The sequence below is a fragment of the Pelmatolapia mariae genome, linkage group LG2, assembly GCF_036321145.2.
Source record: "Pelmatolapia mariae isolate MD_Pm_ZW linkage group LG2, Pm_UMD_F_2, whole genome shotgun sequence".
NCBI lineage: Eukaryota > Metazoa > Chordata > Actinopteri > Cichliformes > Cichlidae > Pelmatolapia > Pelmatolapia mariae.
This window is the reverse complement of record NC_086228.1, coordinates 6043579-6063152: the sequence shown is the minus strand read 5'-3', so window position 1 is coordinate 6063152 and position 19574 is coordinate 6043579. Positions and strand designations below refer to the sequence as shown.

Below are 19574 nucleotides of genomic sequence, written 5' to 3'. Positions count from 1 at the left end.
TAAGAAAGCTCAGATCAATAATACAATACCGCAGATTTAATCAATGGTACAAGAGGATGCCTACTTGTATGGCTATTAGAGTATCTGTCAACTAAAGAAGCTTCCCTGCGGTGTTTTCGGCTGCAGTCTGTGGGTCCTTCACTTGATAGTGTGGCTTCCCCCAAGCGTCATTTAATGCAAAGCACACAGATCAATAGCGTTAAAACTGCTTATCTTTTAGGGACAGCTATTGCTTGGAATACATCAGCACAAGTCAACTAACTTCTTGATGGGCAGCAAAGCATTTAGTGTACTTGCTTTCTTTTGCAGTTGTTAATAAGAATTCATATAAAAATTCATTACCAAAATGCAGTAATATCACTACATTAGACTCCTTTTTTCATGTCCGTGCAACTTAGAGTGCGAAGAAATTAGGAAACCTTATCCTGAGGCATTGCCAGCAGTGAGGAATGATAAGCCATAAATGTCCCCTTAGATGGTATTTAGATGCATTTTAGAAAGATGATACAAGAAGCTCTACATCATTCATAGATACTGATTTGCACAGAGGTAAAATGTTTTCCCTGCACACTCCAACGTGCCTGCATTATTTTCCTAAATCACTGTGCAGAATATTGAATATCTATAAAAGCTCTCTACTGCACTAAATGGCAAAACATAATATCAAAGCACAGAGACTTGAGTGAAAATACTCACTACAACGATATCAATGATAAAATGCACGCACATAAACATGGGGGGGGGGGTTCAAGGTGAAAGTAGCCTCAGTACAATGAATGTGCATATTTCTTGTATCTTAATGTATTCTTACTGAGGCAGCATATCCCAGTCTCTCATCTGCTTCCATCTCATTTCCTCCAGGATGTGATCTCTTCCCTGCAGGACCGCCTTTCACTGCGCTACATCGAGCACTTTGCGTTGGTGTTGGAGGCAGGTGGTCTGGACCAGAATCAGAAGTTGCATCTGTTGCAGGAGAACCAGCCACTGACACATGTAAGAAACCTAGAATGAAAAAAATAAGAAGACCTGTCTAAAAACACTTCAAATTGTATACATGCTGTGTTAACAGTGATTTCCTGTGTTAAAAAATAATAACAGAACAAAAGCCAACCCACCAAAACTTGTTGGCACTGAAAAGTTTTTGAAAGATCATCTCGGGTAGTTGCCTCAAAGGACATCTAGAAAGAGACGTCCCTTTATAGCTACATTTAAATGAACATGATAGGACATGTTCCCCTACCAATAAATCCAATATCTTCAGATAACCAGCAGATTAAAACACAGCCGTTGTTATTGAGAAGCAGTATTGCCTACTGCTACACCAGAGGTTCCCACGAATGTTTTAGCAAAAACTGAAATTCATCAGGCCAGGTAGCCTTTTTCCTGTTGTCTTCTCATCAATTCTGGTGAGCCCATGCAAATTGTAGCTGCAGTTCCCTGTTTTTGACCACACAAGTTTGACATGTTGTTCATTCAGAGATGCTCTTCTGCACACCTTGGCTGTAACAAATGGTTAAGTGAGATGCTGTCGCCTTCCTATCAGCTGGAAGCAGTCTGGCCATTCTCTCCTGACCGTTGGCATCAACAAGCCACTTTTTCTCAGAGACCTGCTGAATATTTTCTCTTTTTTTTGGATTATTCTCTGTGTTGCAAAAGTGACACATAAAAAAGTTTCAAAAAAACGGCCCTCAAGGACTGGAGTTTGAGACCCCTGCAGTAGATCATCAGTTTCTGAAATACTCAGATCACCCATCTGGCACCAACAACCATTCCACGTTTAACGTCACTTAAATCACTATTTTTCCATTCTCAGATCGTCAGAGTGAACTTCAGCAGGTCATTGTGATCATTAAACATTTTTGCAGTACTACACCTTGACTAAAATGACACATAAACAGAACTCACTGTGAAATGCCAAGATAGTGCAGATTGATGATACATTGATGATGCATCAGTCTTCTCTCTTCACTTAAATGATACTGAAATGAATAAATGAAATATGAAATAAATGAAAATGATACTGCAATATGTGAATAAAATCAGAGTTATTTGGTATGTGGTTGATATAATTGTATTCCCACAGGTGGTGCATAGAACCTATTTCCAAGGGATGAAGTGTCTGTTCCGCATTTGCTTCTTTCCCAAGGACCCTGCAGATCTGCTACGAAGGGACCCCGCTGCATTTGAGTACCTTTATATACAGGTAAAGCATTGGATTAAAGGAAGATTAAAACAGATGCCATTCAGTCATAATACTTTTGAAGGGCCGTCTCCTCAAAGAGCCGTTTGAGCCAGAGCAAACAGTTTTCTTGCAGTTGTTCTTTGGGAATATGAGGAAATCGAAACAACTCAATAATACATTTTGCAAACAATTTGGAAAGAGCACTATACAGAGCATGTGTCATCATGTCCTCACAGAGTCGCAACGATGTCATCAAGGAGCGTTTTGGCATGGACTGGAAATCGGACGTCACGTTACGATTGGCCGCACTTCATATTTACATCACTGTGTCCTCTGCAAGGCCCAATCAGAAGATCTCCCTCAAGCATGTCGAGTAAGTCCACAAAATTCAGAAATTATAGAGGGGGAAAAAACCCCAGATCTATTGCATTCTTAACCTCATTAACCATTCTGAGTCCCTTAGTGACGTTTGTTCATTCAACAATATCTAAATGATTAATAATTAATCCCAGCAGTATTAAAAACTCAAATTACTTAAGGATCATTTTCTGCAGGTCATTATGAAAAAAAGAAAGCCATTGCTTTGTGAAATTACATCTCTCCCTCAATTTGCCCACTTACTCTTCGAAACCTCGACCTAGCAAGTAATTAGCTTCGACTATCACAACCACAGAAGCAGAACAGGTTCAATGTGCTTGTAATAGACTTAGGATAGCCATGTCAAACCAGGGCTGGTAGAAGATGTCAGCCAGGCTCACTACATCTTCCCATGGGATGAAAGAAAACTTCTTTGTTCCTGCAGTTATGGCATCTTCCTTGTACTCTTGCACGCCACTCTGTTTGTCTTTTGTGTACACTTCTGCCATCCTCCTCTGTGTTTTCTCCCTGTCACAGAAAAGAGTGGGGTCTAGAGCCTTTCCTTCCACTTACTCTACTTCCAACAGTAAAGGAGAAAAACGTGTGCAAATCCCTGTCTCAGTTGCTGAAGACGTACCAGCATCCACCACCATCGGGGAACAAGGTTTCTTCATATAAAACCTTTTATCAGTAAAAATTTGAACCATTTTAATGACTGCAATAGCTTGGATCTTGCTGGATGATTTTATATGTATATGCATGCAAATGCTCCATATTCTTGATTACTATTAATGCAAATCCAAAACCTCTGCTGGATCTTAGTTTATTGTATAGAATCTTTATGTCTGCTTGATAATCATTCCTTTCGACAAGCTCTTCATCCTTACAGATGTAACTGTTGCGTAAGAGTTTATTAGAAAGAACTGTGGCTCAAGAGTGCCCCTAAGAGGCTGTATGGAGCACTAAAGGTGGACTGGTCTTTATTAAAAGATTCTTCTTTATCATTCTGTTGACAGGTCCCTCCACTGCAAGGAAAGCTGCAGTACATGCGTGTGCTCAATGACCTTCCACCCTTTGGTGGAATACTGTTCCATACTGTTGGACTGGTAATACATTTTTGGATCATTCATCTGTAAAATGTCCATCCATCCATCATGGTAAAGTTGCTGTGTTCTTCTGTAGGAGGAGAAACAATCAGCTACAACCCTGTTGGTGGGTCCTCGACATGGCATCAGTCACGTTATTGACCTGAAAAATAACCTCACAACGGTTTTGGCCGAGTTCAGTCGGGTGTCTAAGATCCAGCTCTACCGTGAGAGCCAGGGAGTGGCTCGTGTGGAGGTGACAATCCATGAGGCCAAGGTATTATTACAAAGTGCCAAAAGATTCATATTACAATAGTTTAAAACTTCACTTCGGAAATACTACAATTGTTTAGTATACACTGGTCAACAGTTAAATTTGATAAGGTCTATGCTTGTCCCCTATTAAGTCTCCTAATTCTCTTTTGTGACATTCCCTTACAGCCACTGGTTCTCCTCATGGAATGGCCTGATGCCAGTAACTTTGCGTGCCTCATCTCTGGTTACTTCAAGCTTTTTGTAGATCCTAAACGTACAATCTACTTTAGAACCCCGGGTCAGTCGCAGCTGACCAAGGCAGGTATGTCACTTTTAACCTCTATTGTTCATTTGCAAAATGCCATGTTGATGCTGAACTACATGCCCACGCCCAAGTAAAGATTTAATTTAAAACTACAGAATACAACATTGTTTCCTTAAAAGTTTAAGTTGAACAACATCACACATTCAGAGTCGTATAAGAGTCTTTCTTCCAGTTCCGTATTAGACACTGCATGTCAGGAAATTGGCAGTCTTCATTATGTTCAGTCTTCATGGACATTGATGGATGCTGCTTGAAATCATTACCTGATTATCCAGGGTATCCTGGAAATCCCATCCCATGGCGCCCCCTGCTGTCTCTCTTCCCATCTCCATCTTGACTCATTTGGAAAAAAAGTAGTCCATATTTCACTTTTACACAAAATATTAACTGAAACTGATTACCTGAAATGTATTTTTGCTGTAATCATAAACATTTCCTGTCTAGACATGAACAGATCTGCTTCCATCTGCTGTATCAACCTTTAGTCTACATCAAAGAAGAACAGTACCATTCTATCATCACATCCCACCGAATCTAACCTTCTAACTTCAAACAAACTTCAACGTTCAATTTTCATTTTCGAAATAAATAATCCCCATGTGACCACCAGCTGTCGCCTGCTTTTCCATCTGGATCTTCTCTGTCCCCATTAGTTTTTAACTCCTCAAACTCTCCACTCCTCTGACAATTCTATCCTCAGATTACAGAAGTTCCTACCATGCACACCCACGCTCTGGGGCAGCCAGCTTGCCAAGTGGAGGGCGACGAGGAGACGAGAGGGAAAGCTCGCACAGGGAGTCAGGGTCTTCAAGGGCCGTGGTTCCTGCAGAACCTCAGCATCTAGGCCTGTGTCATGTCCACCTTCGAGAACAACAACAATTTCAGGATCTCCAAACGCATGCCGAAGCAGAACTCGACATCAATGAGAACTTTATTTCACAGGAGCCACCCGGACGGCCCCGCACAAAGTCAGATCCCACCCAACAAAGTACAGAGGAAATAGCCGGAGTTTTAGAAAACCCAGCAGTGGAGAATGCAGGATTTAGAATCCGAGCACAAACAATGGGTCAATCCCAGAAAACTTCACGATACTTCTGTGACTCCTGCAAAGCCAGGCTTAGGGCAGAGGGTCTCTCACCTGCAATGAACGGCAGTGGGAGCTCTGGGAAACACTGCTCCAGTACTTGTGCCTCCCGAGATGGAGGAGCTGTTGACCTGACAGCTCTACCACCACCACCTGGGAATGAAGAAGAGGACGAGGAAGAGGCAGATGGCGGTGGAGAGAAGCTGCAACCACCACCACATGCCATTGCTGCCCCACCACCTGGCTTCAGGGACAACAGTTCTGATGAGGATGACCCAAAGAGAGGGAGGAAGGCTCGTACCAGTGCCAGCACCGCGGTCGCATCTGGAAAGCTGTCCCAAGCAAAGGAGGATGTGCCTGTGACACTTATTGATAATGTGGCCACAAGAACGGTCCGAGATCATGCCCAGGAGCTTGATGACGCTCTGGTGTCCACCTTACAGGCACTAGAAGCTTTGGCTGCCTCTGAGGATTACCCCCATCACCCTCAACAGCCAACACAGACTGCAGGTCAACAACCTCAGTCATGCCACTGTTCTCAAAATACACATGTACAAAACAGGCCATGGATTATGTACTGCCAGTATACAGTATTACCATACATTTGCAATACATCATTTTAGTTAATTAATATCCAAACTAGAAAGATATTTAAATTAAGCTTAAAATAATATTGTCAGTCATCTGAAAAATAGCAGATTTTAAATGAATAAGGAATCAGTAGCTGCCTATTAGACAAAGTTGTGTGCCTAAAAAAACAAGCCAACCAAATTTTTATATCTGCCTAAAATAGAGGCACTTACACTCATAGAGCTCTGCACACGAAACCCACAGTACTCTTGTGTCTTGTGTGGAAAACCCATTGATGCATAAAATTATCTGAAGAGAGGCAATAGATTTGATCCCGACTGATTTTCAGTTTCATTATCACAATTTTATCAGTCAGCTGGAAATATCAGTTTCCACAGAACACTATGAAAATGTTCTTTTTTTTTATTTCGTGTGTTATTCTAACATTATACTGTGTTGCTCTCCTCTTCAGGCCTGATTGTCTTAGCTGCTATTACACCTGAGTCATCACTGGACTCAGGCCATGAGACCAACTCTTCTGAATTGACAGACGTTTCTGAGATGGTGTCGGCTATGAAACAGAACCAGAACCAGGCCTACCTGCTGGCTCACCATATCAACAAGGATCGGATCCTCTGCCGCCGTGACTTTCCCCTGGCAATCCCTGGCTGCACTGCAAAGACCATAGGGACTGGGGCCTTCTCCGTGGGTCAGATTCGTGCTGGCTGTCCACCCAAGCAAGTAATCCTGAGCAAGACTGTTCCCTTTAAAGTCAGCCCAAGCCAGGACTCTGCGGTTCTCAGTGTTGTGACAGAACAGGCGGGCAATCATGAAACTACTCAGATTGAACTGAAAGGGGAATTAAAAGCACCCACCAAAGCAAACACCCCAGAGCCCCCTTCTAAACCACCTGTGGAACTTAAGGCTTCCGAAGTTTCACACACAGAGCAAGTCAGCAAAGATCAAAAGTTAGTAAATTCTTCTGGGGAGACAGTGAGAGAAAATCTCTCTGATGGTATAAAGGGGAAGACAGCAGCACCTCTCAATACAGACCCTACAAACAAAGCCTTACCTAGTCTCTTGTCTGTGGATAGAACTGCCACTGCCAAGATTTCCCCCTCTAATATGTGCCAAGATGCCGAGACTGCCTCTAGTGAGACCATGAAGCCTTCAGCCTCTACAGAACTTCTGCCAGTTGATGACCTTTTCTGTACTTGTCCAGTACAACAGGAGTCTACATCTCAACTAAGACTAAAAGACCCACAAGTTCAGAAAATAGTTGTGTTTCAATCCTCGTCTCCCACAGATGATGAGCGCCTTCGAGCCAAAGGTCTCCAGCTGGCTAACAACAAAGAAAATGCAGCGAAAGTAGGACCAGAACCTAATTTGGCAAAACCCAGCCCACAAATACAAACCAAGTACTCCCCTCGTTTGCCTCCAAAAGCAGAGAGAAAAGAAACAGCTGAAAGTAAAACTGAGAGTGCCCAGGGCAAATCACAACCTGAGTCGCAGAAATGCCCAGTGAAATCCTTACCTATTTTAGATGATCCAACAACCCCTAGTCACTCTGTAGATAAAGTCTCCACTCTCCCTGCCAGAGATTCGAAGAAACAGAGCAGCGGTAAGGGCAAGTCCCAGCGCAGTGCTCCCTTCCTGAGCTTTAGAAATCTTCTTTCAGCCACATTTCCAGCGAGAATGCGAAGAGAAACAGATGAGCGAAGGGCTCAGCTGCAGAAAGTTCGCCAGTATGAGCTAGAGTTTTTAGAGGAGCTGCTGAAACCAAAGTCATCACAGGGAGAATTTATGCCCCAAGGTTCCTCACCCGTACCCTCAGGAACTCCTTGTTCCTGCCAGCTCCGTTCCAGTCCAGTCCTTAAGGCACCAGGGATCTCCAGGGAGCAGCGACGCAGTTGTGACTGCAAGCGAATGTGTAGGGGCATGCGACTACCGGACACACCGGTTGGCTCTACAACAGAGACTCAAAACAGAGGCAGAGAGAGAACTGTCTCAAAGACCCCTCCAGCAGTCTCCAAAGCCCCTCACACCCAAGGTGCTACAAGGAGACCTCAGACTTTGGAGATAAAAACCACACGAATACGATCTACAAGTCTTGAGTCGAGAGAGCCAAGAGGAGAACATGGCTCCTGCTTGCCCACCTGTACTTCTCAAACAGATTGCATGGGAGCGCCACAATATAAGAAGCTTCAGAGGCGATACAGCATTGGAGAACTGGACAACAGCACTAGCACACCTGTGTATGCTGAGGTGAAACCCAAAGCCAAAAGTCTCGAGAAGGAGATGGAGAGAGTGAGAGCCACAGGGCTGAGGCTCCCCACCCCAGTAGAGCCAGTCCACACTCAGTCCCACCAGGAGGGGAAAGGGAAAAAGGGTGTGTTTTTCATTCAGGGAGAGGAACTACTGCGTGAAAACAAAGAAGGGACTGGAGAGGTGTTGCTGACCATACCTAGCGAAGACAGTGATGACAAAGACAAATGCTGCTCATTCTGTTTTTGCTACAGGAAGTGTGAGGCTGCAGACGAAAGCAGCGAGAAAGATGAAGTTTCATACTCAATACCCCTTCAGGTCCTTCCAGGCATGGAGCTGGACTCACGTACCTTTCCTGTCGTAAGCAAAACCCTCCAGGTTCTTAATGCCGAGGACTGCAGCGGGGACGAAGAAGAGGTGGAAGAGGAGGAACCTCAGATGCAGGAGATTGACCTGAGAGCCTGCGGTACACTGGAGGGGAGCCTGGCTCGGGTGCAGGCTTTACAAGGGAAAACATTTAGCTTGCCCGATGGTTTTCTAAATGCTCAGTTGGATGCTAATGAGTTGTTGGCTATCCTGCGTCACTGTGCTAACACCCCACAAGCTGAGGGTGAGGCTCGCCTTCAACCTTCACGGATTACAGAGTACAAACAGGAGCTGGCTGTGCGCTTCAAAGAATTCAGAGCATCTTGTCGGAGAGTGGCGAGCGTTGAAAAAAGTCCAACACGCATGCTTGCTGTTGTCACGGCTAGCTTTCAAGTGTTGTGTGAACTAACTCAGACTTTCATCAAACTGGTCAGAGGGGTTCGTTCAGAAGCCCAAAGGCTGCAGCTGTTGAGAAAAGTTGAGGAAGTTGCCATCAATTACACTTTGCTGTTGCGTGCAGCAGAAGAGTCAATGGGGCACTCAAGCAGCTTACCGACAAAAACAGTGAGCCCCCAAGTTTCCTCCAACGCCAATAACATGAGCTCCCTCACTCGACCCATCAAAACTTTGCCTTTGCAGTAAGATGAAATCAGAACAGTTCCGAATGTGGGTGGCAACTCTATCCAAATTCATTGTTTATTTATTTATTGTTTACATTTTTTACAAGATGTGCAATGAATCATCTTCAGTAAAAATTGCAATGCAACTGTTCCATCACATGTTTACAGGCCCTGAGGTAGCCTCGTGGATCTTATTATGAAGTAGAAAGATACACCAAACTAATGCACAATGGGATAAGAACCCTACACAGACTGGGTGATACAGGGCTAATCACCTCATATCAATATTCACAATATACATAAATGATTATAGTATAATATTTTATATGTAATGTATATTTGAGTTGTGTCTACCTAGCAAATAATATAAAGTTTTGTGAAGAAAAAAGGTGAAGAATATATTTGAAATGTATTGAAACAAGAGAACTATTAAAATTATAACACATCAGAAATAAATGTATGCTTTGGACAAAAATATTTCAGAAGTCTCGTCAAGTATAGCAACTTCTGTAAAGTACGTAGTCCAAAGGGTTGGCTGGTTGGTTAGATGGTGTTAGATGGTGTTTGTGTTTATTGAATTTTCTGTTGTAATGCAAACTGGTCTCTGCTAGCTATGTTGACAGTGTGAAATACTGATACAAGAGTCAAAATGTAAGTGACAGTGTTGGAAAATGAAAAGCACTCAAAGACAAGTATAAATATTTAACTATACTGATAAACACATGCCCTTTCTCTCACTATAAAGGTGCAGGTATGAAACAGACCTGCTCAGGGCAGAAAATGTAGCATAGATTCAAGTCACAATCTTATTCACGGTACAGTAATGAGTGTTGTTACCTCATTCTGCTGCAGAGAAGGCATACCCACAATGTACTTAGTAACACAGACTGTATTTTACGCCACCACTAATCCATAGCTCACTTGCACCTCACCAATTGTTAACAATAGTTTATACACACCCACCTGCAAGTGAGTAGGCTTATCCTTAGGACTTTGCACAACCTCTGAAACTAGTTCTGAAGTTGAACTGTATCTTTTAATGTTTGATTCGCTGTTTTCAAGAGAGTTAACGCCGCTATTTTTTTTCACAATTCATCTCCTAAAAGTGAATGCTGATCAATTTTAAAAGATTCCCCTGTTTTCTATTTAAGTTTTCAGAAACAATATAAACAAATTTGCTTTCTATGTGCTGTTACACATTGTGCAATCTAGCAAATATATAAGAACACATAAAGTAGTTTTCTATGTATTTTAATAAAACTAACACATCATTTCCTGTCTGAAATCTTCTTTGTGTCTCATCCTCTTGTTATTCCTGGAAATTACAGCAAGAGCCTTTAGAATTGATGCCAGCCTAACGTGTGTAGTGGATGTGCTATTAAAAGAAAGTGCTGTGAAACCGTTTACCAATTATCAGAGGCAATTGGGCTAAATAACAAAAATACACAGGAAATGCAACTTACTGTTTTGAGTAAAAATAAGATTGATCAGTCAGTTTGGATATACAGTAACGTTTTATTCCTATTAACATAAATTTAAATATTTATAAAATATTATATAGTCATGTGAAAAAGGAAGCATGACCCCTTTTAAATCTAATGGTTTGCATAATTTCAGAAATCATCTGGTCCACAAAACCTCTTAAAATAAACTGCGAACAACCTCAGATGAATAACAACACATGATCCAGTGCACCATGTCATTATTTTATTTTTTTAAATTTCTTTTTACAAAAACAACTGTAGAAGCACTGTCTGAAAAAAAACAATGACACCCTGTGAATCAGTAGCTTGCAGAACCACCTTTAACAGGAATAACTTGAAGTGATTATTTTCTGTTTGACTTATTCATCAATCCCATTGTTGTGGATGCATTTTGGCCCACAGTTCTTTGCAAAGTTGCTTATTTAAAGTGGAGTTTACATTTGTTTATGCACAGCATTGCATTTGAATCCGATTGAGGTTTGGACTTTGACTGGGCCATTGCAACACCTTGATTCTTTTCATTTTCAGACATTCTGTAGATTTGTTGCTGTGTTTGAGATCAGTGTCATGTTGCACAGCTCAATTTAGCCATCAGACAGATGGCCTTACATGTGACTCTAGAATATTTTGATAGATGAGTTCATGGTTGACTCAATGACTCCCAGGTCCTGTGGCTTCAAAACCTGTCCTGTTTATGCTGATATGTTGCTTTTGGCTTTCACCACTGTGAATTATGGAGAGACAGACTTCAAGAAATCTTGTGGTCTGTTCAAATGCTGTCATGTATTTTTAGAGAGAAGAGTCTCCTGGTAACCTTTCCAAACAAAACTTACTTGTTTAGTTTTTTTTATAATTGAACTGTCATAAAGTTTAAAATTTAACATGCTAACTGAGCCCAGTAAAAACTGAGATGTAGCTCTTGGGGGTTTTTTGCAGTTTCTCTGAGCATTGCACAGTGTGACCTTTGAATTTATTGGGATGTCCAGTACTTGGCAGATTGGCAACTTTCTTGAATGTTTTCCACTTTTGAATAATTGAATGATAGCCTTCAAATTATTTGGAAATGGCTATCATTAGTGGGTAGCACTAATTGCTTCTGTAAAATCAATGCTGATTCCTTTCCTCACAAGCCTGAATCTTGCAGATGAGCACTGTCAAAACATCTGCTTTTACAGAGGTGCTCACACTTGCTTAACAGATGATCAGTTTACCAAGTACATCTAATTAGCAGCCCATAGCTGCTGCTTACATTTGTGGTTTCTATAGAAGCAGGAAGGGTGTTCATAATTTTTTCACATGCTGCTTCTGCATTTGGCTTAATGTTTTTTATTTTTTGAATAAATAAAGAAACTTTAATATTTCATGTGTCAAGTACCCTTATGAAGATACCAAGGCCAAAACATTAACATGTTTGTTGGCAAGGCAAAATAAATTGCGAAATTAAGAGTTGTTAACTATTTACCTTAAGTTTTGTGCTAGTGCTAACTTATCCCCCCAGGAACTCGACACTGAACTTAAATTATTTTGGTTTAGTACCACCGAGTTGTATTTACCTAATTTTATCACCTGGTAAGGACCCAATAATTGTTTTTATCATGTACTAATAAGTAAATCTTAGAACTGAAAAAGGGTGTGCTCTTTTTTACATAACTGTAAATTATGAAAACATCTGTGACAACACTGCTTGTAAGGATGCTGAATGTCAAGCAGTAAATGTGCTGCATAAAGCTAACTTGCAAATGTTCAATATTTTAGCATTTACATTTAATTTAAGCACACCTAAAAAAAAACTTAAATTATATCAAAGTGTTTCTTTAAACATAATCTCTTTTATTCAATTCTTTTTTCAAATAGATTAAATCTTTGATTACAGAAATATACCTCTGAGTGGTTCTACATTATCCTCATAACATAAATAATCATCAGTAACAGCAAATGTGGCACTTATTACACCTATACTGTGATATGCATTTTGTATGAGAGTTTCACCTTCAGTATGAAGGCCATTGGCACTGGTGTCTTGGTTTTAATGAGCACTTTCTTCTAAAAGTTTTTTCCTGTTGATGTGTCATTTCCATAACCATAAGCAGTGTTTTCTTCTTCACTGTACTGCATGTTTCCCTTTACATATTACACTTTCAGGGGCAGACACTTTGACCGTTGAAGGTAAAGATACTATTTGTATAGATCATTTTCCACTTCTAAAGTAGAAAAAAGAGGCAAAACTGAAATGGTATGATGGCAATATATTAATGTTTTGAAAATGATATTCAGTATGGAGATGTATAATTTTACAGTGAAAATGTACATAATAAGATGATTCATTAAAAAAAAGAAGAAACACTTTTAAAGCATCACTTGTATTCAGATTTATCCAACACTATACTATTTTGTAAATAGGACAAAACAAGACATATCTGTATGGTAATTATTTATAGTAGTAATGTAACATAGTGACTAATAGCAAAACATATATTTTAAAGACTATATTATGAGTATAAAGCATGGGACATGTTTATTTTTATAATCAAAAATATCAGACAATGTTCCCTCATCAGCACATTTCCACATTATAATAAACATTCTCTGTGGTTGTCATTGTTCCAGTTGCTTTGCTTAAACTGTGTGGAGTAGTCTGTGCTTCATTCATACGAAGAGCTCACCCTGATTGATCCATTGTTTCTTTATGTGCACCTATTCATTCCTGTCTTTATTTACTGTCAATGATCTTGTCGTCAGTGTGGTCTTCTGTCTGTGTACAAGTTAACCCATGTTTTAAGAGCAATAAAGCATATTATATAAACTCCTTCAGAGAATTTGACAATGACATTGCACGCACTAAAGTCGAGCTAATGCCAGGCTGTCCATTAAAATGACTTCAAACGAGTAAGTCATGTGAAAGACTACCAGGAAAGGTTCTTGCTGCTGTCTTACTGCCTCTGGCTAAAAACTGATGTTGACTTAGCAGTGCAAACAGCACTGACTTGGCACAATACCAACTACTGACATGGCTATGACATTGCATATATTTTCGTGTGCTGTGCTTAATGCTAAATATTCCAAATCACATCAGGCCACAACCAGATTAGCCAAAACAATGCAGTAAGGTTGTGGAAGTTACAAAAGTGCCAATATTTAAAGATAAAAACAACAGCAACAATAACTTTCAGTGGAAATAACAGAGCAGAGTCAGGAAAGAGGTGTAGTTTGTTACCCCTGAGATGAATTGTACCAAAAAGCTAATGCAATATTAAATCAACAGACACTACTTTCACCTTTACATTGTGCTACGTTCCTGTTAAAAGATATTTGCAGACAAATATTCCTCTCCATTACTGAGATCGCTCCACACTTCCCCTCCAACATTTTTTTGTGCAGCACAAGTATTGCCCCTTTGGAAAAATAAATGCATGAGTAGATAACATATCATTTATCCAGAGTGTCAGCCATTTTCCTGAAGCTTCTGTTACCCAGCATGTTTAGTGGACACATACCTTTGGCCAGATGAAATGTGATTGTGTGGGTGATTCTAGTATGTTTGCGAGCTGGAAGGATAAGTTCACGTGGTGTACAGTCTCACAATTGTAATGTTGGACAATTTTCATTAGCGACCATTGCCTTGTTGTTCTTGGTCTTCATGCATTCAGCATACTGCAGTTTGTGGTGTGTTTTGAGGCACTCTTCTTGGTTATCGTCACTTGCATTAAATCTGAGTTGATGATGATCCACTTTGAAGAACAAGCCTTTTACTTTCTGCCAGACTTGTCCAGGAAACTTCAGCACACATGCAGGCACGTGGACGAACACTGATTTGCATGCTATTCACAGAGTACGCATTTATCTGGTTCCATGAAAACACAGCTTTACGAAATCCTGAGTTTCATTTCCTTATTTATACGGTCAGTGTAAAGCACATAACAGAACATATGTACAGACTCATGTGTCTGAAAACATGAAATAGCAGTTTGTTATTATGTCTTATTATGTTTGAGATGAGCAATTTTATAATCAGGCATTGATGAAAGGACATGGATGGTCATCAGTGGACACCATGGGTTTATTTTCAGCTCAGAATAACATATATATTCTACATCTTTCTAATACTGTGTCTCTGTGAACAATAAGGCAGCTGTCAGACAGTTTCTCTGATACGTTTGCCTTCTGTTACTCTGTTTAAATAAAATTACGGTATGGTATTGAGCTCCAATGATCTAATCAAGCCATGGGTAAAATTTATTTAGTTCCAAACTTTAGGAAAAAAATGTGTTTTTCCAAGTCATCTTAAGCCACATATATAGCAATTACATTTATATGGCTGTTAAATCTAAACACATAAATATACCGATCGTTGATAGAATTATTTGTTTTGTTGTAAGCGGTCACACTGATGGAGAAATGTGTGTCACACTATCTTTAATATTATTTAAGTGAACATGAGGCTGAAATAACTTTAAGATTTTAAAACAAACATAAATCTAGTTTAAAGTGAGTAAAGCAACAGTAAACTCAAGGCACTTTACATTGTAAGATAAACACCCCACAATGATACAGAGAAGAACCCAACAAAAAGTTGACCCTAAGAAAAGCACTTGGTGATAGTGTGAATGAGAAACTCCCATTTAACAGGAAGAAACCTACGACAGAACCAGGCTCACATGGGGACAGCCATCTGCCACAACCTGTTAGGAATGAAGTCAGTAAATTTATGAAATATTTAGGCACAATGTCTGAAAAGTCTAAGTCTGAACCTCATTTCATCTGAAAATGACCTAAAAGTCTCACTGGGTTTAAATTAAATTACAGGTCTATAGTGTCTTATTTGTTTGATTAATATTATTGAAATTTATTTTCAATCTGCATTTTTCTGCGTGAGCTGAATAATTAGATTTAAAAATATCTTTGTTATGCATTTATGAAAATTTAGCCGATCCAATCATTCTTTTCTCTCCTGTCTTTTATATATATATATATATATATATATATATATATATATATATATATATATAGATACATGTCATGTGATAGACAGTGATATTTCTGGTCTGCTGGACTGAAACTGAGTCTCTTCCCTTTATTTATCCATTGCCATGGTGAAACCTGTTAATCTGAGGGTAAACTTGAATTAACTCTGATCAGCTTCATGGAATTAAAGACTCAGAGTTACCCATGCCAGACTTAATCAACTTGGAGATTAAATTAGACTGAAACTAAGAGTTTGATGAGCCTCCTTTCTGAAACAACAATGACTTCACACACCAGTCAAGCCCTGACATAAAAACACAGTTTTGTACTCACAATAGAACTGTTCACAGCAGATAGAGCGCATGACTACAGTCCCCTTTGTGTGAGGTTCTCATTTTCTCAAACACTATTTACTTGGACGCTTAATGGACTGAGCCATTGTTAATTCCACCTGTGCGGACTTTCAATCAGTCAGCAAAAATATTATTACAGTACTGAAACTGGATTCAAATTCACACAAAAATCTCACAAGGTTGCTTTTTTAATCAGCAAGAATCCAAATTAACATTATTTTATTAAATTTTTTACATATCCTGCCACATATTGTGTGATGATATTCTCTCATAAAGGATGGTCCAGGGTAGCCTAAAGTAAATATGGTAGTAGACCAAATTAAGCAGTGAAGCCTTTGCTTGGCATTTAAAGTTTGACCATCGATTATCAAGACACTTTTGAACATTCCTAAGAAAAGAATTAATTCTGCAAACACTCTCACTGTCACAATATTTTACTATTAATATCTGCGTATTCCTCTATGACAACACATCTTTGAAAATGAATATAGTGGAAAATTAATACCTTTTCCTGTTTGTATTTTTCTTCAGGTCAGCAGTTTTGTCAAACAGAAAGAAGGAACAGCCAGTCATGTGCTAAGACCTCTGCCAACAGAACAAAAAGTTATTAGTTTTGATGACAGTGCAAAATTGTGAAATTTTGTTCCACATCCAGCTTGAGGATTAACAAACCATGTATTAGTCACAGACTACTCTGCAATACAATACAATCAATATCTTTTGACCCTCTAATGATTCTAAATGGTATGTGCTGTGACAAAGACGCAAGTCCTGCTGCACACTGCATCGATTTATTTCCCCTTCCACATGGAATGAGGAACATAGAAGAAATAGCCATTTTCACAGCCTGGAAGCATAATTAAAAATTCAGCATCCATTAAGTCTTATCTACTCCTTTTTACATACTACATTTTGATGCTGTTTAGTTTACAATAAGGAGTGTGGATAAGAGTATCCATGACATCCATTTATATTAGCAATCCCTAAATGGATCCCAGTTGTTCTACTGTATGCTAACCTTATGGCACAGTAGTCAGCATGCCCAATGCTAACAATTAAGTTTTTTATTTTCCTCTTCAAAAACAGGATTTACTGGTCAGTGTTTTTCTGTCGCTGTTTGATTTGTGCTACATGTAGCTGCCGTTGGTTAGCAACATGGCTGATGCTAACAGCATAACAGCATCTTCAACTTTATACACACGATTAGCTTAGAGTGAGGATTATAGAACCGTTCATTTACAAAAAGCAAAAATACACAATGAAAACACCTCACTACACATCAGGGTTGGGAGCAGATCATATCAGTTGGACAGAGGGGCATTCGGTGAATAATTAAAATCATAAACACACATAGTACACACATAGAGAAATGTAGCCACAGTTAGAACAGCACACAAATGTCTATCTTGGATTGCAGAGACAACCAGGAGACAGCAGAAACATTCTCACTGGATGTAGAAGTGGATCAGTGAACTCACCATTGAGCAGTTTACCGTGAGCACGCAAAATCATCAACGCATTTCCATTTGTTTTGCATTTTTCCAGTAGGACCATGCTTTAAAACTAGCTGCACAAGCTGATGAATGACCTCATTTTAGCTTCAAAGACACATGAAGTACTTCCCACTAAAGCACTAAACTACAGTGAATCAAATAATTAAACTAAGCTCACACTACATTACACTTTTTGGAGATATGGGTGTTTATGTTTTTCATTACAAAATTGTATAAATTAGTGTAACTTATAGTGTATCAGCAGAATTCAGCTGAGTGGGCATAATTACTATATTGAGTGGGCCTGAACCCCCAAAGCCTGTCCATGATGCCAACACTAATACACAGTTTGTAACAGCACTAAAAGTAATGGTTCAGCAGAAAATGTTCCCCATCAGCGCTGCTGCACATGTTAAAGCTTGAGTTCACTTTATTTTATTTTCTGTTTAAGCTCCAGTAACACAACATGTTCTATAAATTAACATGTTTTTAGCAGCTGTCCTGTTTGGACTACAGCTTTTGTGCTAGGAAAAATCAGGAAAAAACTTGGATTTAAACAATACATGAATACAAAGAAACTGATTTTTTTTTTTTTTTTAATCGCAGCTAAATTAAAGGGTTTGAGCACTCTGTGACATGGTTGACTGTCAAAATCTATAGGTGGATGAAAAATATTAAAAATTACAGTGTAGTGTTGGCAAAACAGCTCCTTACTACAAACTACATTTGGTCAACCAAGTTATTTCTCAGAGATGCTAATCTGAAAATGCTGCAAAATGTGCATCTCTTCTAAATAAAAAAACAAACAGCTGCAGCTTAATAAAGCTTCACTACATCTAACCCTACCTAACTCTACCTATAATACTCTACCTAATCAAAGCTTATATTACCCCTTACCGAATATATATCTAATCCAGCCAGGATAGCGAGCGCAATAAAATGCAATCAAATAAAAAAGATCTTGGCGCTCTATTTTTATATATATTTTATGCTTACTTTACTACTTCCAGAGCTGAATGTAAAAGAGTGATTTGATGATTAAGGGTGAGACAACCAACAGTTTAGAGTCATGGCTTTTAAAAGTATGTTCAAGTATGGACGACTGGTTTGCCTATGATGGGTAAAAATCCCAGACCCTCAGGACCATGTAAGGCTGGCATGGCCTCAAATACCTGGCCTGGTTACACAATGCTTCGTGTTCTTGTATAAGATCACAAGACTTTCATGTTACAGCAGATGAAAACAGTGTGAGAGTAGTGCCAATTTAAGGAGGTTGTGGTATGCTTTGAACTAGATTGGAGAATTTTTATTGACACTTAGGAATCAGAGAGACACTTTAGCATTGTCCTTTAATAGGCTTTCTTCAAGTGATGCCTTTCTATTCTGGGGGAAGGCACCACCAATTGGTGGATGTGAAACCTGGATAAAAAGGAACATAATGAAAGAAAGAAAAATGGTGGAAACTTGTTCAAGAATAAGAAATGTTAAATCAGCTTTATTATAGATCTGACACAAAATTAATTACTCCTTATTTGTGCATATTGCCCACCCCAATCATTCACTTTAAAGTTGCCTTAAAAGGAAACAATCCCTGACCAGTATGAACGGGAAGAATGATTATGAGCAAACCTGCTTCGGTTTTCCTATTAGTACCAGGCTATTATTCTTTTTTTTAGTATTTGCTTTGTGGTTGGGTTTAGTTTAAGGCAGAAATGAAGCAATAAAATGTACGGCTGGAAAGACAAATAGGTCTACGGAATGTCTTAAGATCTAAGCAATAACACTGTCATTGCCTCCCTCTATTTACTCTACCTCTATGTTTTATCAGTTGTGTGCATGTGCGTGTGTGTGTGTGTGTGTGTATTGCACTGACCTCTTTTCCATGCATTGGCGTGGCCGAGGGAGAACTTCTAACCTCTAGTTATCAACAGTACTTAACCCTAACCCTTTATTCATTGTCAGATTGTTTTTCTCCTCCATGTGGTGGTACTGCTGACAGAGAGCATGGTTAGCAGTAAAACTTTCTTGTTAACCTGTACATACATGGTTGTCGTCTCCCTCCTCGCAGATACTGGAAGCCTAACCCTATAGAAATGTAGTAGAAATACTTGCTTGAGTCAATGTTTTGGAAATACTTTCATAAAGCTTATTCTGTTTTTGCACATTACTGAGA

The 19574-nt window shown here is 39.4% G+C and overlaps 1 protein-coding gene across 2 annotated transcripts in view; it reads left to right on the top strand.

Moving 5' to 3' along the window:
- The window catches only part of frmpd3 (FERM and PDZ domain containing 3), an 87235-nt gene extending 76818 nt beyond the window's left edge, over positions 1 to 10417 (top strand). Inside the window, exons 8-16 of one of the 2 annotated variants that reach the window (XM_063491696.1) lie at positions 862 to 993; positions 2084 to 2203; positions 2419 to 2555; positions 3077 to 3203; positions 3556 to 3645; positions 3722 to 3901; positions 4066 to 4201; positions 4905 to 5798; positions 6331 to 10417. In XM_063491696.1, the coding sequence (XP_063347766.1) occupies positions 862 to 993; positions 2084 to 2203; positions 2419 to 2555; positions 3077 to 3203; positions 3556 to 3645; positions 3722 to 3901; positions 4066 to 4201; positions 4905 to 5798; positions 6331 to 9131 (4617 nt within the window). In that variant the 3' untranslated portion in view covers positions 9132 to 10417. The remainder of the gene's footprint in view (positions 1 to 861; positions 994 to 2083; positions 2204 to 2418; positions 2556 to 3076; positions 3204 to 3555; positions 3646 to 3721; positions 3902 to 4065; positions 4202 to 4904; positions 5799 to 6330) is intronic. The other variant, XM_063491686.1, reaches the window with a different exon arrangement.
- The last annotated feature ends 9157 nt before the right edge of the window (positions 10418 to 19574 follow it).